This window comes from Notechis scutatus, chromosome 5 (assembly GCF_049901735.1).
Source record: "Notechis scutatus isolate UNSWTSFEM ecotype Mainland chromosome 5, rNotScu1.2, whole genome shotgun sequence".
NCBI classification, from domain to species: domain Eukaryota; kingdom Metazoa; phylum Chordata; class Lepidosauria; order Squamata; family Elapidae; genus Notechis; species Notechis scutatus.
This window is the reverse complement of record NC_142013.1, coordinates 62,338,846-62,352,985: the sequence shown is the minus strand read 5'-3', so window position 1 is coordinate 62,352,985 and position 14,140 is coordinate 62,338,846. Positions and strand designations below refer to the sequence as shown.

General features: G+C 40.1%; 2 protein-coding genes across 3 annotated transcripts in view; one reads left to right on the top strand and one right to left on the bottom strand.

The window, feature by feature from the left end:
- LOC113424465 (cilia- and flagella-associated protein 47) overlaps nucleotides 1-14,140 on the bottom strand; it is an 851,958-nt gene that overhangs the window by 93,903 nt on the left and 743,915 nt on the right. The window lies entirely within an intron of this gene.
- Nucleotides 1-14,140, top strand: part of DSCAM (DS cell adhesion molecule) — a 205,701-nt gene that overhangs the window by 17,648 nt on the left and 173,913 nt on the right. For both annotated transcript variants that reach the window (XM_026673964.2, XM_087966873.1), the window contains 2 exons: nucleotides 1,349-1,627; nucleotides 7,564-7,683. In XM_026673964.2, coding sequence (XP_026529749.2) covers nucleotides 1,349-1,627; nucleotides 7,564-7,683 — 399 coding nt within the window. The remainder of the gene's footprint in view (nucleotides 1-1,348; nucleotides 1,628-7,563; nucleotides 7,684-14,140) is intronic.

Sequence of the window (14,140 nt, the reverse complement as noted above, 5' to 3'; positions counted from 1 at the left end):
AGTCTTACTTTCACAGGGTCTTAGGGCCTAGTTGGTTGGCTGTAGAAATTCTGACCTTAAAAATATTTGCTAAAGCTTGTATTGATACTATGTTGTGAACAATATTGAGAAGCCACCTACAGTTTACACCTGATTTTTAATCAACTTTTTCTAGACAGTGCCCTTCATACTTATTGATCACTAAATATCCTAACTGAAATCTTGACTCAGAAAAGTTAACACTTTGCAGTTAATTATTGTGCACAGAGCCCCTTATTCAACAATTAGCTTAATAGGGCAGAAACCCCTCAGCCCCAGCTCTGCTAAGATTAGAATTTTTATTGCAGGCAAAAACAAACAAAAAATAGAAGAAACCTTAACACAAGTGTAGAGAGCTCAAAGTGTTGCTTTTTTCCTTTCCAAGATAAGTTTCTTGCTTGTTTAAAGGTCTTGGACAGATGAGATGTGTTTATACAAAAGTCTTGTCTAATCTGAGAATTTATGGTTCCTCCATTGCCAGTTTCAGCTCTTTCACCACACTTTATTGGTAAAGATTTGACAATTAATACCATGTTTCTCCAAAAGAAGGCTGGGTCTTATTTTCTTTTGACCCCCGAAAAAACGGCTAGGCCTTCTTTTTGGAAGGTTCTGATTATTGACTCATCTTGCAGAGGTAAAACTGACAGCCCCGCCCAGCAGGAGCCCACTGCTGGTCCACTTCTTTGGCGGTGGCTGACCACCACTCGCACACATTGCCCCGGCTTCCGTTTTGCTTTCAGATGCCTGCTGGAAGGCATTTGCAGCCAATAACAGAGCTCCAGATCTGGAGCGCTATTATTGACTGCAAATGCCCTCTGGCAGGCATCTGAAAGCAAAATGGAGACTGGGGCAATGAGTGCAAGTAGCGGCAAGCGGCTCCTGTTGGGCGGGGCTGTCAGTTCTAGCGCCACCAGGTGAGTCAATAATCTGAAGGCAAAACGGAGGCCAGGGCAATGTGAGGCCAGAGTGGCGGAAAGCAGCCAAAGAAAGAAGAAGAAGGCAAGGCAGGTGTCGGGGTGTGTGAGGCCTGGTAAGTAGGGCAGCTGCCCCCCCATCCCCACCCTAGCTTATTTTTTATCTGTGTGCCTCACCCCACCCCCTGCGCCCAGGGTTGGGCGGGATCTTAATTAGGGCTAATTTTGTAGGCGGGGCTTAATTTGATCACATGAGCTCAAAAACGTGATATGGCTTCTTTTCAAGGTGGCTCGTCTTTTTGGAGAAACATGGTAATTATTTCTTACGGTTTGACCTAATGCATGCTAAACGAAATATTTTCTTCTGATAATTTTTATACTTTTTTGACCAACATATTTGCTCTACTTTGTTCCAGTGCCACCTTTTATCCAGCCCTTTGAATTTCCAAGATTCTCTATTGGCCAGAGAGTCTTCATTCCATGTGTTGTGGTCTCAGGGGACTTGCCTATTACAATCACCTGGCAGAAGGACGGGAGGCCAATCCCAGCCAGTCTTGGGGTAACCATTGACAACATTGACTTCACCAGCTCTTTAAGGATTTCTAATCTTTCCCTTATGCACAATGGAAACTATACCTGTATAGCAAGAAATGATGCAGCAGCTGTGGAGCACCAAAGCCAATTAATTGTTAGAGGTAAATATAATGGTGGCAATAGTATCATCAATAATATTATCAAACACCAGTTGTGATGGGAACTAAATGCTACTAGAGTGTACAATAATTGCTCTTTTGTCTTCTCACATATACCATAACAATAGCACATTTCTTTTGTCTGAACATATTACAAATGAATGCAATCAATAGTCAGGAAATGTCTGTTCTTACACTGCAAGTTTTAATATACATAAAATCTTTAGAGTGAGTTGAAAGAATTTGAAATATGATTAATTATTTTTACAGCATCTTAGTTTTGAGCCTGTCCATTTTTAATAACAAATTATGCTAATTGATAAGCAAGCTGTATAATTCTGCTACAATAAAGGGTTATTACTGTCTTGCCTTATGTTTTGGAAATATCAATTGCTCAGCTACTAAGAAGGTATCTCCTATCACTGTGATGCTAGGGCGATGTTTCTCAACTGGCAGCCTGTGAGTCAAATCCAGGTGCGTCCAGACAGAGGCTCCTAGCACTACCAGTCAGTAGGTATTATCCAGCTCTTCTGTCTTTTTCATAACTAATTATTTATTTTAAACAAATCCACAAAAAATGCAATTGCTGTTATACATGTTTGCACATATTTTCATATGCAACTTCCATGACTATCTGTAACACATGTTTTTCAATGCAACTTTTCATATATATGCTATATTTAAATTCAACTTATCGCTAACTTAATTTGTACAAAACTTTCTCAAATCTACAGTACATGGACTGTTACATAAATGTCATGAATATATTCTGATGATTCTGAAGCTTCTAACTGAGGACAAGAGCTAGCCATAGAACACAGTTATTGTTGCTGTCTCTATTGCAGCAGAATTTGCTTGAGCAGTTCACAACATTTCTAGGTAAAAAAGAAAAATCCACAATGGAAATGAATTAACCAGGACTGTAGATGGCCTTGACTTATAACCATACATTTAGCAACTGCCTGAAGTTACAATAGGGCTGAAAAATGTTACTCGTGACAGGTTTTCACACTTACGACCATAGCAACATCCCCACAGTCACTGGATTGCCACTCAGGAGCTTGGCAACGGGCATGTGATTACAACAGTTGCAGTGATCACTATTGTGACTTTCACAGCCAGCTTCCATCAAACAAAATCAACGTAGAAGCCAAATTCACTGAACAACTGCAACAATGTTTTTAAAAAATTGGGTTCAGTCTGATGATGATTCACTGATGATTATATTGCTTAGAGACGGAGGTTTTTATTTCAATTGTGGTCGTAAGTCAGGGACTACCCATTCAAATAACTCTTAAGCTTTTTGAACTAAATTTCAAATGACACCTTACTATGTAGGTCTTAAAATATGTAGTTTAATATGGGGTGTGGATTAATTAAGGTATATTTTAAGCTTTGTAAAAAATGAGAATGTTTGAAAAATAATTAAAATAAATAATAGGGCAAAATGTTTAACTACCGTACAAATAATATAAAAATAATTTACAAAAAAATCTACACAAAAATAATTTTGTGACTTTTTATGATAAAGATGTTTTTGAAGAAAATATCTTTAAAAAATTGTTTTGTAGTAGATTTATTTATTTACACAACTGGAAAAAAGCATAGATAATGATGGAAGTAATAAACAATGTCAGATTTATCTTAGGCTACTGTTAAGCACTCTGTTGTCATGGGATCACTGTATACCATAGATTGCTGGTGCTAATAAATTAATACAATGCTTAGCATATTTATTTTACATATATAAAGGAAGTATAACTTAAATAAGGCTATTCCTATTATTTACTTTTAAAACAAGTATAACAGAAATAAGCTTTTCCTATTATACCTCTCTGGTATTTTACATTATGTGATAATTAAATGTCTGGTGAAAAGTATTCCAGAATGAAGGAGTTTCATTGGGAGTTAGATTTTCCCAAAGCAGGATGCCTTTTATGCCAACAGAGAAGCAATAAAATCAAAAATTGGTGAGAAAATTGGAACAAAGAAGTAGCAGATTTAAACTGCAATGAGTATAAGACAGGACCAATGCTCTTCCATTGATAAAGGCAAACATTTCTTACAATGAGGTATCTGCAACAGTAATTGTTATCTAGCCATGATGCATCAAATAGCTTCTGCTAAGTCTGAGCTAGAGAGCCTGACAAAGAGTTCTGAAGGTTCTTATAAAGGTAAGGAAAAAGTGTCATGTAAAAATTAAATTGGCATTTAATCCTGAGGATGTTAAAAATTGTTAAAGAGTAGTACTGAAATAAACTTGTAAAATATTCAATTTCATTTATTTGTCGTTAGAAACCAAATTCCCAAAGTGCAGTAAAAGAGGAAAGGAAGAACAGGATGAAATTATTTAAACAAAATAGAATAAGCAGACTAATCCACATGCATGAAGCATCAACTTCGTACATTTTAGAAATAAGAGAGGTTCTGATACATTCCAGTGGGGGCAAAATACTAGAGTCCATTAAAGATGGACTTAGTAGTGGTAAAGAAAAAGAATGGATTAATTTTACTAGTGTCTACTCCATTCTGCATTCAAAGATCTAAAGAAAAATGTGTACATTTATGAAAGACAAGGTTAACTAAAGTGATTTTTAATAGTAGTTACATTTTGAGAAACCATTTATGTGATAGCTTTAAAAAAATGTGACAGATATGTTTCTCCTTACACAAATATTGCCAAAGTACAATGACTCAATGGCACTGCTGGCAATAACACAATCAAGGGCAGGAATCTGTTCAGGTTCCCATTGGCTAATGAATCTATGACAGCACAGGCTTCTCCATCTATTTGCTGGACATTGCTCTCTAAAGCCATTTTGACATGGAATATGAATTAAAAGACCTCAATGGCAAACAGCAACCGCTCTGGAAAGCCAAGAATCCTGTGTCAAAGGCCCCTTGCTACCAAAACAGTTCTGATTGATCAGTGGGTCATAGGAGGGATATAAGATGAAGGAAATGAGCATTGTTGATCTGGGTATAAGATTTGCCCTGATTTTTTTTATATTTGTGCTGTCACCATCTCCTTCCCTTGATAAAAATCCAAAATAGTCAAAGTGGTCTTTTAAAGCAGAGGTCCCCAACTGGTGATCCACATACCACTGCTAGTCTGTGAGAAAATTTTGGTGGTCCACGGCACACCCAGGTGGAGGAGCTGCTCTGGGATGACCAATGGGCCAGTCCTGTGACTAGAGCTCTGGATTATGGGACCATCCAGGCAGCTTGTGGTGGGACTGGAAATGTCCACCGTAGAGGAAGGAACATGCAACTTTGCAGGAGGTGCAAGGTTCAAGGAGTAGCGCAGCCCTTGCTGGCTGGAATGAGGTAAAGGTGCTATTGTGGCAAGAAGGGGGGTGGCAGCACAGGCGGGCTGAAGCAATGGCTGTTGGCAACCTGTGGCTTCCCCTTCCCCCCCCTCCCCCGCTGTAGCTTTCTGTTGGCTGAATCCACCACTGGCTGGCCCCTCTCCCTCGCCTGCCCCTCCGACTCACTCCTTGCCTGGCCTGAGAAGGGAAGGGTTGAGGATGGAGATTTGCTCCATATTCCAGGGTGGGAGCAAAGCTTCATCTCTTGCTGGATCTCGCGGGTGTTTCTTCCGGCCCTTGTTGGTGCTGTGCGACTGGGAGATGCGCAACTTCCTCTCTACCCCAAGACACTGGCTGGCCCGGCTGAGAGAGATGAGAGAGGGAGAGGGAGAGGGAGGGAGAGAGGGAGGAGAAAGAGATACTGAGAGAAAGAGAGGAAAGATCCTGGTGTTTTGTTTTCTGTGGAAAAAGGGTCCAAATGGCTATTTGAGTGTTTAAGGTTGCAGAAACAGGTGGCCAATCTAAGTGCCTGAAGGACCCCATCCCGTCACTGGGAGTACAGGCGCTTCAGTGAGCGGTGCACTGGATTCACATTAGTGGTCCACGGGATTTAAAATGAATTTAGTGGTGTCTGAGGTCCAAAAGGTTGAGGACCCTCTGTTTTAAAGCACTCTGATCTCAAATTATAGGCAATTTTTTTTTTGAAGTAGAAGCAAAGCAAAAATAGTTGAACTAGGCAACAGGCTGCAGATAAACCATGAAACTTACAAGGGTTTGCTTCAGAGGTGATATTCAGCAGATTCTGACCAGTTCTGGAGAACCGGTAGCGGAAATTTTGAGTAGTTCGGAGAATCAGCAAATCCCACCTCTGACTGAAGATTTTACAGTATCCTTCCCCTGCCACACCCACCAAGCCACGCCCACAGAACCGGTAGTAAAAGAATTTGAATCCCACCACTGGTTTGCTTGTTACATGGCTGAAAATTTTTTCTGTGAAAATAAAATATACTGGAATGATGCCTCCTGGGGAAAAAAAATACATCCATTCCAAAGAGGAAAAAATGTCCCAAAGAATGTCCTTTAAGTTTAATAGGGATTACTGTGCTTCAGATTCAAAGCTGAAGGCATTCAAAGTACCTTGGAGCAGATAAGATTTGCACATGCTGACATCTCTTTAAAGAAATTGTGTGTGGTATGGTGACTGCATGATCCTAAGAAAATATACATTTGTATCTAAGAAGCAATCTACAAGTATATATAAAATGCTTGTTTGAGAAGAAGACATGGAAAACAAGCCCACCACAAGTTAAACTTAAAACATCCTGGCTTTCTTCATATACCTTTGACAGCATTGAAGAAATAATTCCCATTGCTGCCTTTGGAAACCCAGTGCCCTATTTTTTTTCTTGGTGGTCTCTCATTTTAATTTAAACCAGATCCAACTCTACTTTTGAGTTTTTTGAGATCAGCCAAATTTCTTACAGCTGGCTCATGACAAATAATTTATAATAGTTTTCTTAAACCAGCAAAAATGACTTCTCGCTTATGCTAACATTTTATAAAACTTCTTTTGAATAATGGAATTTCTTTTATTAATTTAGATTCGTAACACCCCAATACATAATATTAGTATTTCAACAACAGAAAAACATTCTAAATGGCATCTTTTACCATACATGCATTTTAATCTTTCCAATGAAACCCCAGAGAAAATGAGAATACCAAAACCCTTCTGTCCAAGAGAATGATAAATTTAAACATCTAATAAAAAATAGTAGCTTTATAAAAAGGCAGCCTTGGTCCAGTAATTTATTGTACTCCTGCAACAACTCCATTGCAAAAATAAATTATCTTCCTCCTGTTCATCCAAAATTGTTTCCCTTATTTCAATGGAGACAGAAAATCCGTTCAGCAAGAACATACCGTATTCTGTCTTTTCAGGATATTAATTTGTTCTCTTTTTAAAGAATCAATCTCTATGTATAAAAAGCATTTGAAAATTGTTTTCTGCATTTATACGCAAGGCTACCATAAGCGTTTATAGTTTATTAGTCACTATATGGGTATTTAAGGATACTGTAAATTAAAATTTGCAATTCTGTTGAGATAGTAACTCAGTTTTTTAACAACTCAACTACAACCATCTCCTACACCATATTATGATCTGAAGAATTAAATGCCTCGAAGTATAACATTAAGATGTATGTTCTTGCTATATCCATAGTAACCAACTAAAGAAAGATGGAAATGAAAGCCAGAACTCTGCAAACAGGAGACCACATTCTTAGATTAAAAAAAAAAACCCACCCCGTAATTGTACAAAAAGTTTATTAGGAAGTTACAGAAAATTATAATAAACAGCATTGATTTCCTCCCTTGCTATACCAGAGACCTCTGGACCTATCAGGTGTGGAGTCATATTATTTAATTTGGACATTAATCCATTCCACTGAGTATGGCAGTTCTTATTATCAGACTTTTTATTGCCAAATGTGTTTCTAATATCATTTGCTAAACAAAGTTTTGATTGAGGATCAATAGAAATTATTAAGAAAAAAATCATGGTTAAGGGGTCTAATTATAGTTAAAGTTATAACCTGATTGTGTCCTACTTTCTTTGTTTTCTTTTAGTTCCCCCCAGATTTGTGGTTCAGCCAATTGATCAAGATGGGATTTATGGAAAAGCTGTGATCCTCAACTGCTCTGCAGAAGGCTATCCTGTTCCTACCATTGTCTGGAAGTACTCCAAAGGTATTTCTAACCTCTAACGATACTCATTATGGTGTAGTTTGAAAAATTATTGTGCATTTATTATGCAATGTTGATTTTGTTAGTATTGCAGCTGTGACAGATTCTAGGGAGGCTGGAAAAGTAATGGAGGCAGGGTAAACGTAATCAAAAGGTAGAAGGGGAGTTTGTTAGAAGCTTATTTTATAAATGGAAACACAATCCTAGTAGCAAAGAAAACTAAGAAGCAGCGATTCAAGTCATTCAAAAAGACTCAGTCTCATGATAGATGAGGGTTGAAATTTTTTCTTTGAATTTCTAAGATACCCAAAGACTAACGTTAAAGATACCTTATTCAAAAATCTGTTTAGTTTTTTTCTTAATTTTGCCTAAGGGCTTGACAATCCCTATTATTTCTCTTCATTATAAAATAATGTAGTCAAATAAAATAAAGGAGATGATATGAGTTCTTGTTACAGGTAGCCTTTGGGTTACAACCATTACAAATATACTGGCACTGAATGAATGATGCTTATGAAGGGCCCTTGTAGTTCTGGCTGTTGCAGCATCCTCTTGGTCATGTGATCACAATCTAGGTGCTTGGTGTCCAGTTATGACTATGACATTGCAGTCAGCTATGGCCACATGATTGCAATTTCCAATTGCAATTTCCCTGTCAGCTTCCTACAAAGTCAATGGGAAAACCATCAGGAAGTCACAAACTGCAGACATATGGTCCCTTGCTTAACCACTCAAAAGGTCTTTGTTTAAGGAGGACAACTGAAACTTTTAGCATTGCCACTGCATCTGAGGCAGTCAGGTGACACTGTACTTTACAACTACATTGCTTAACGACAACAATTCCAACCCCAACTGCTATTGTAAACCAAGGATTATCTATAGTATAAATATCCTGAAGATGATTACAAATCCAAATATTGTATAGAAGATTTGTACAGGTGCTAGTGAGCAGTCTCCTTTCATTTATGAATGTACATAACCACCATTTCTGGTCCACATAAAAAGTTTAACCCTTCCTTCGGTGTTCCTCACTTTTGCTGACCTTGAAATATAGAAAACCATTAGTGTTTTGAGTGTTTTGTGTATCAATCAGTTCCTTTATTCATGAGGTATCACTATTCTTCTCAGCCTTACACTACAGAGCAACAAAACAAATATCCGTATCTCCATATTATCTAGTTCATGTATTTGTGTATTTGCTAAAACACACAGAGGCTTTCCAACTGCCAAATTACCATCCTGTCTTGCATTTAAAATATTTTGTAGTGTAAGAAGTAGAATGATAGAACACCAGCATTTTTTCAAGTAGGCAATCTTCTAATCTTGGTTGCAATTTTTAATGCCTATCAAATGGAGGAGATACTTTTAAAATTATGGAGCAGTTAGGTTCCAAAAGGAGAATCTGAGCCTTTATGTGTGTAAGTGCCCCGGAAGGGAATAGCAATAGCCAGCTTGAGTCCTGGAATAGAGGTAAGACAAAAGTTCCTGTGAATGGGAAAGTAGACTACCCACAAGCTTATCAAATTCACCACAGTTCAGAGAAAATACTGCTGGTTTCAAATAAACTAGAGCACAGCAGAATAACTTGATACAGCTTCTCAAAGCAGCCAATATTGTGAGATCAGTTCCAGATCTAGTCCCAAAGTGACTGAAAGTACTTGTTCTCCTAGATCTAGTGGCAGGATTCTTGTGGGACTCTGGTTGTTTGATTGCTATGGTATATAGTGTGTTGGGACACTTTCAGGGATGAAATTCAACCACCTCGGCCCACCTTGGGAGAGGTGGTAGGGACAATTTAAATTGGTAAAAAATCGCCCCAATCGCCCCGGTTGCTATTACTATTATAGGAAGCCACTCCCACAGCCACACCCACAGAGCCGATAGGGGGAAAAAAATGAATTTCACCCCTGGACACTTTGCTGCTTCTTTTTATTAATTTTCTATTTTTAATTGTAAGTTAGTCAAAGTCATTCTGGAGTCAAAACAGCCTCTAGAAAATCATCATCTATGTATAGATATATGCTAAGAATGCTCTTGGAATATTAACATATGGACATAACTCCAGCAGTCCTAAAACTTCTCTAAAGGTTTCTGCCCAAATTGACCCCAAATTTCTAATTGTTATGCAACAAAAGTGGGCAATATTAAATATTTATGGGGGGAAATATACTAATTGACAATTTATTTTTATTTTAGTACTAGCCACCTCTTTCACTTGGCCCCACTTGGGGATTGGTACAGCACTGAAAAGTGCACAGAAAAGTGTGGTGTATCTTTTAATTTGAAAAAAATTATAGAGCTCTAGATTAAATAGAGTAGTGTAGTATCATATCTGCTACGCTCTTGATTGACAAACAGAAATTATGAGTGCTTTGATTATAACTACACTACAAAGGGAAGAAGACAAAATCTTCTGTTGTCTTTCCGAAGCTATAACTTGGGGTACACTTTTGTTCCATATTAAATGTATTATCGGATATTACCATTAAAGCTGTACCTCATTTGCACTGCTGGTTGATAAACAAAACATTTATACAGGTAGTACTGAACATGGTTGAGCCCAGAATTACAGTTATAAGTTGTGCCAAGTCACAATGTGACCATGACTAATTTTACAATCTTTTCTGCAGTAGTCATTAAGTGAATCATCATAATCATTAAGTAAATCCATTGTCCACAATGGGCATTTTTTGCCAGAAACTGGAAGTAAATACTTCTTTCTGGCAAAAAAGTATAAATTGTGGTCCCATTACCATGGGATACTGAAATATAGGCCAGTTGTCGAGTGCCCAAACCAAAATCACATGAACATGGAGGTAGGCAGCTGTTGGAACTTTGAATCCAGGTGTCTATGTCTCAGTTATCCAGGTCATTGTTGTAAGGAGGCAACTGGACTTTATTGTTTTCCTTTAAAAGACATTTCGCTTATCATCCAAGAAACTTCTTCAGCTGACTGGAGATGGGGAATAGAAGGATTTATACTCCTTGCAGATAGCTGGTCATTTGCATTCTTTTAGCAGGTCGTTAAGGTTACCAGGAGGTTTATCTGTGGTCTTGTGGTCACTTAAGTAGTGGAAATGGGTGTGGAGCCTTCTTGGAACTACTTGGACTGTGTTATAGACTGGATGTCAGGTTCCGCTAACCCGCAACCGAATAAACCACCAAGGAACACAGTCCTGTGTCAAAATGGCTTTATTGTTGTTGAAGAATCACGGCACGAACTTACACTCAATAAATGAAATAAAGTCAGAGCTACCTGCCTAGTGCTCCCCTCCACCTTTTAAACATGCCTGCCAGCCCCACCCAGCTATCCCCACACCTCACCTCTCATGAGGAACCATTAAACAGTCAGGAAATCATTAAACAGTTAACACTGAGTGGTGGGCAGGCATCCTCTCTGCAGCTCAAGTGTTCAGGCCACTTCGCAGCTGTAGACGAAGTGTTCCAGTCCTAGTAAGTATGGCGTGGTAGTGGTGCGTATGGTAGTAAGGCCGTGCGGCTCTCCAATATGGCCCGGCTTGCTTCTCCCTCCTCCCCGGGAATAGCAGCACTGATGCATCAGGGCTGACATGCGGCCCCTCTATCATGGAGATGGAAGACAAAAGGTGCAATAAGATGGGCCCCCATCACTGACCGTCCCCTCCTCACCCAATTTGGTGCGGTTTTGCTGGTGTAATCAGTCCACTAGTCTGGATGCCTTCATGTCTGTGTTGCGTACCCACAATGCTTCAGACAACAGCTGTCCCTTCCATAAAATGAGGTATTGCAGACAACCCTTATGCCGCTGGGAGTCTAATATTTTGTCTACCTCATAATGTTGTGTCCCCCCCCACAGTTATGGTTTTTTTTGGAGAAGGAGGCATGGTAGTGGTGGACATGGTAGTATGGTTGTGTGGCTCTCTGAGACGGCCCTACTTGTCCCCCCCACACATCCCCTCCCCGGGAATGGCAGCCCCGATCCATCAGGGCTGACACTGGAGATAGATGATGTCGTATCCCTCCCCCTCCGTTGAGAGAAAGCTGCTCAGTTTTGACATAGATGGCCTCTTTGACATCCCCCCCCCTTTCAAACCAGTGGTCCTCTCTGTCCAAAATGTGGACTTTGCTGTCTTCAAAAGAGTGGCCTTTGTCTTTTAAATGCAGATGGACTGCTGAATCTAGTCTTGATGAGTTTGTTCTCCGATGTTGTGCCATGCATTTATGAAGTGGTTATTTTGTTTCCCCAATGTAAAATCTGCACATCTCTCACTGTATTGTACTGCATATATCACATTGCTCAATTTGTGTCTGAGCGCTTTATCCTTGGTGTTGACAAGCTTCTGCCCTAGTGTGTTCTTGGGTTTAAAGTGTGCACATATGTTTGTTGTTTGAAGACCCTTCTGAGCTTTTCAGATATTGACTAACTGTCTACAAGGAATATAAATCCTTCCATTCCCCACCATCCAGTCAGAGCTGAAGAAGCTTCTTAGATGAGAAGTGAATTGTCTTTGAATCCAGGTCATAAGTAGCCCTACAGAGGTAACTTTGAACAATTGCTAAGTGACCATTCATAAGTCAAGGACGACATATATACCTCTTTCTATATGAGACTGGTGGTGCAATGGTTAGAATGCAATATTGCAGGCTAACTCTCCCCACAGCCTGAAGTTTGAATATAGCATGCTAAAATACTTCCTGTTCTTAACAAAGGTGATACAATGTATTGATCAAATTATTAGTTGTTGCAGGGTACATTTATTTTGGTTTATGGTGGCACTAGAGACCAGAATTACTAAGTATCGCTTAGAAATGGCAATTCTGGCAGAGTCAGTTGCTATTATTAAGGGAGATGTTCACATAATGGTGGTTTTTGACTTCCTACCATTTTCCCATTGACTTTGCTTTTGGAATCTGGAAAGCAACAGTGGCAATTATGAAAATCTTTCGTGTACCATTTATTCAATGCCATTGTAACTTTGAACAGTCATTGAAGGACTGCTCATAACTTGAGGACTAAGTGTATATAAATATTATGACCCTTGCATGCACTTTTAGATATCCCAGGCAAAAAAATGTTTAATAATTATTACATTTATAGGTATGGCTCTTTAAGTACACTGCTCAAAAAAATAAAGGGAACACAATAATAAGACATCCTAGATCTGAATGAATGAAATATTCATATTAAATACTTTGTTCATTACATAGTTGAATCTGCTGACAACAAAATCGCACAAAAATTATCAATGGAAATCAAATTTAGCAACCCATGGAGGTCTGGATTTGGAGTTACACTCAAAATTAAAGTGGAAAAAAACACTACAGGCTGATCCAATTTTGATGTCATGTCCTTAAAACAAGTCAAAATGAGGCTCAGTCATGTGTGTGGCCTCCATGTGCCTGTATGACCTCCCTACAATGCCTGGGCATGCTCCTGATGAGGTGGCGGATGGTCTCCTGAGGGATCTCCTCCCACACCTGGACTAAAGCATCCCGCAACTCCTGGACAGTCTGTGGTGCAACGTGGCATTGGTGGATGGAGCGAGACATGATGTCCCAGATGTACTCAATTGGATTCAGGTCTGGGGAACGGGCGGGCCAGTCCAAAGCATCAATGCCTTCGTCTTGCAGGAACTGCTGACACACTCCAGCCACATGAGGTCTAGCATTGTCTTGCATTAGGAGGAACCCAGGGCCAACCGCACCAGCATATGGTCTCACAAGGGGTCTGAGGATCTCATCTCGGTACTTAATGGCAGTCAGGCTACCTCTGGCGAGCACATGGAGGGCTGTGCGGCCCCCTAAAGAAATGCCACCCTACACCATTACTGACCCACTGCCAAACCGGTCATGCTGGAGGATGTTGCAGGCAGCAGAACGTTCTCCACGGCATCTCCAGACCCTGTCATGTCTGTCACATGTGCTCAGTGTGAACCTGCTTTCATCTGTGAAGAGCACAGGGTGCCAGTGGCAAATTTGCCAATCTTGGTGTTCTCTGGCAAATGTCAAACATCCTGCACAGTGTTCGGCTGTAAGTACAACCCCCACCTGTGGACGTCGGGCCCTCATACCACCCTCATGGAGTCTGTTTCTGACTGTTTGAGCGGCCACATGCACATTTGTGGCCTGCTGGAGGTCATTTTGCAGTGCTCTGCCAGTGCTCCTCCTGTCCCTCCTTGCACAAGACGGAGGTAGTGGTCCTGATGCTGGGTTGTTGCTCTCCTACGGCCTCCTCCACGTCTCCTGATGTACTGGCCTGTCTCCTGGTAGTGCCTCCATGCTCTGGACACTACTCTGACAGACACAGCAAACCTTCTTGCCACAGCTCGCATTGATGTGCCATCCTGGATGAGCTGCACTACCTGAGCCACTTGTGTGGGTTGTAGACTCCGTCTCATGCTACCACTAGAGTGAAAGAACCACCAGCATTCAAAAGTGACCAAACCATCAGCCAGAAAGCATAGGAACTGAGAAGTGGTCT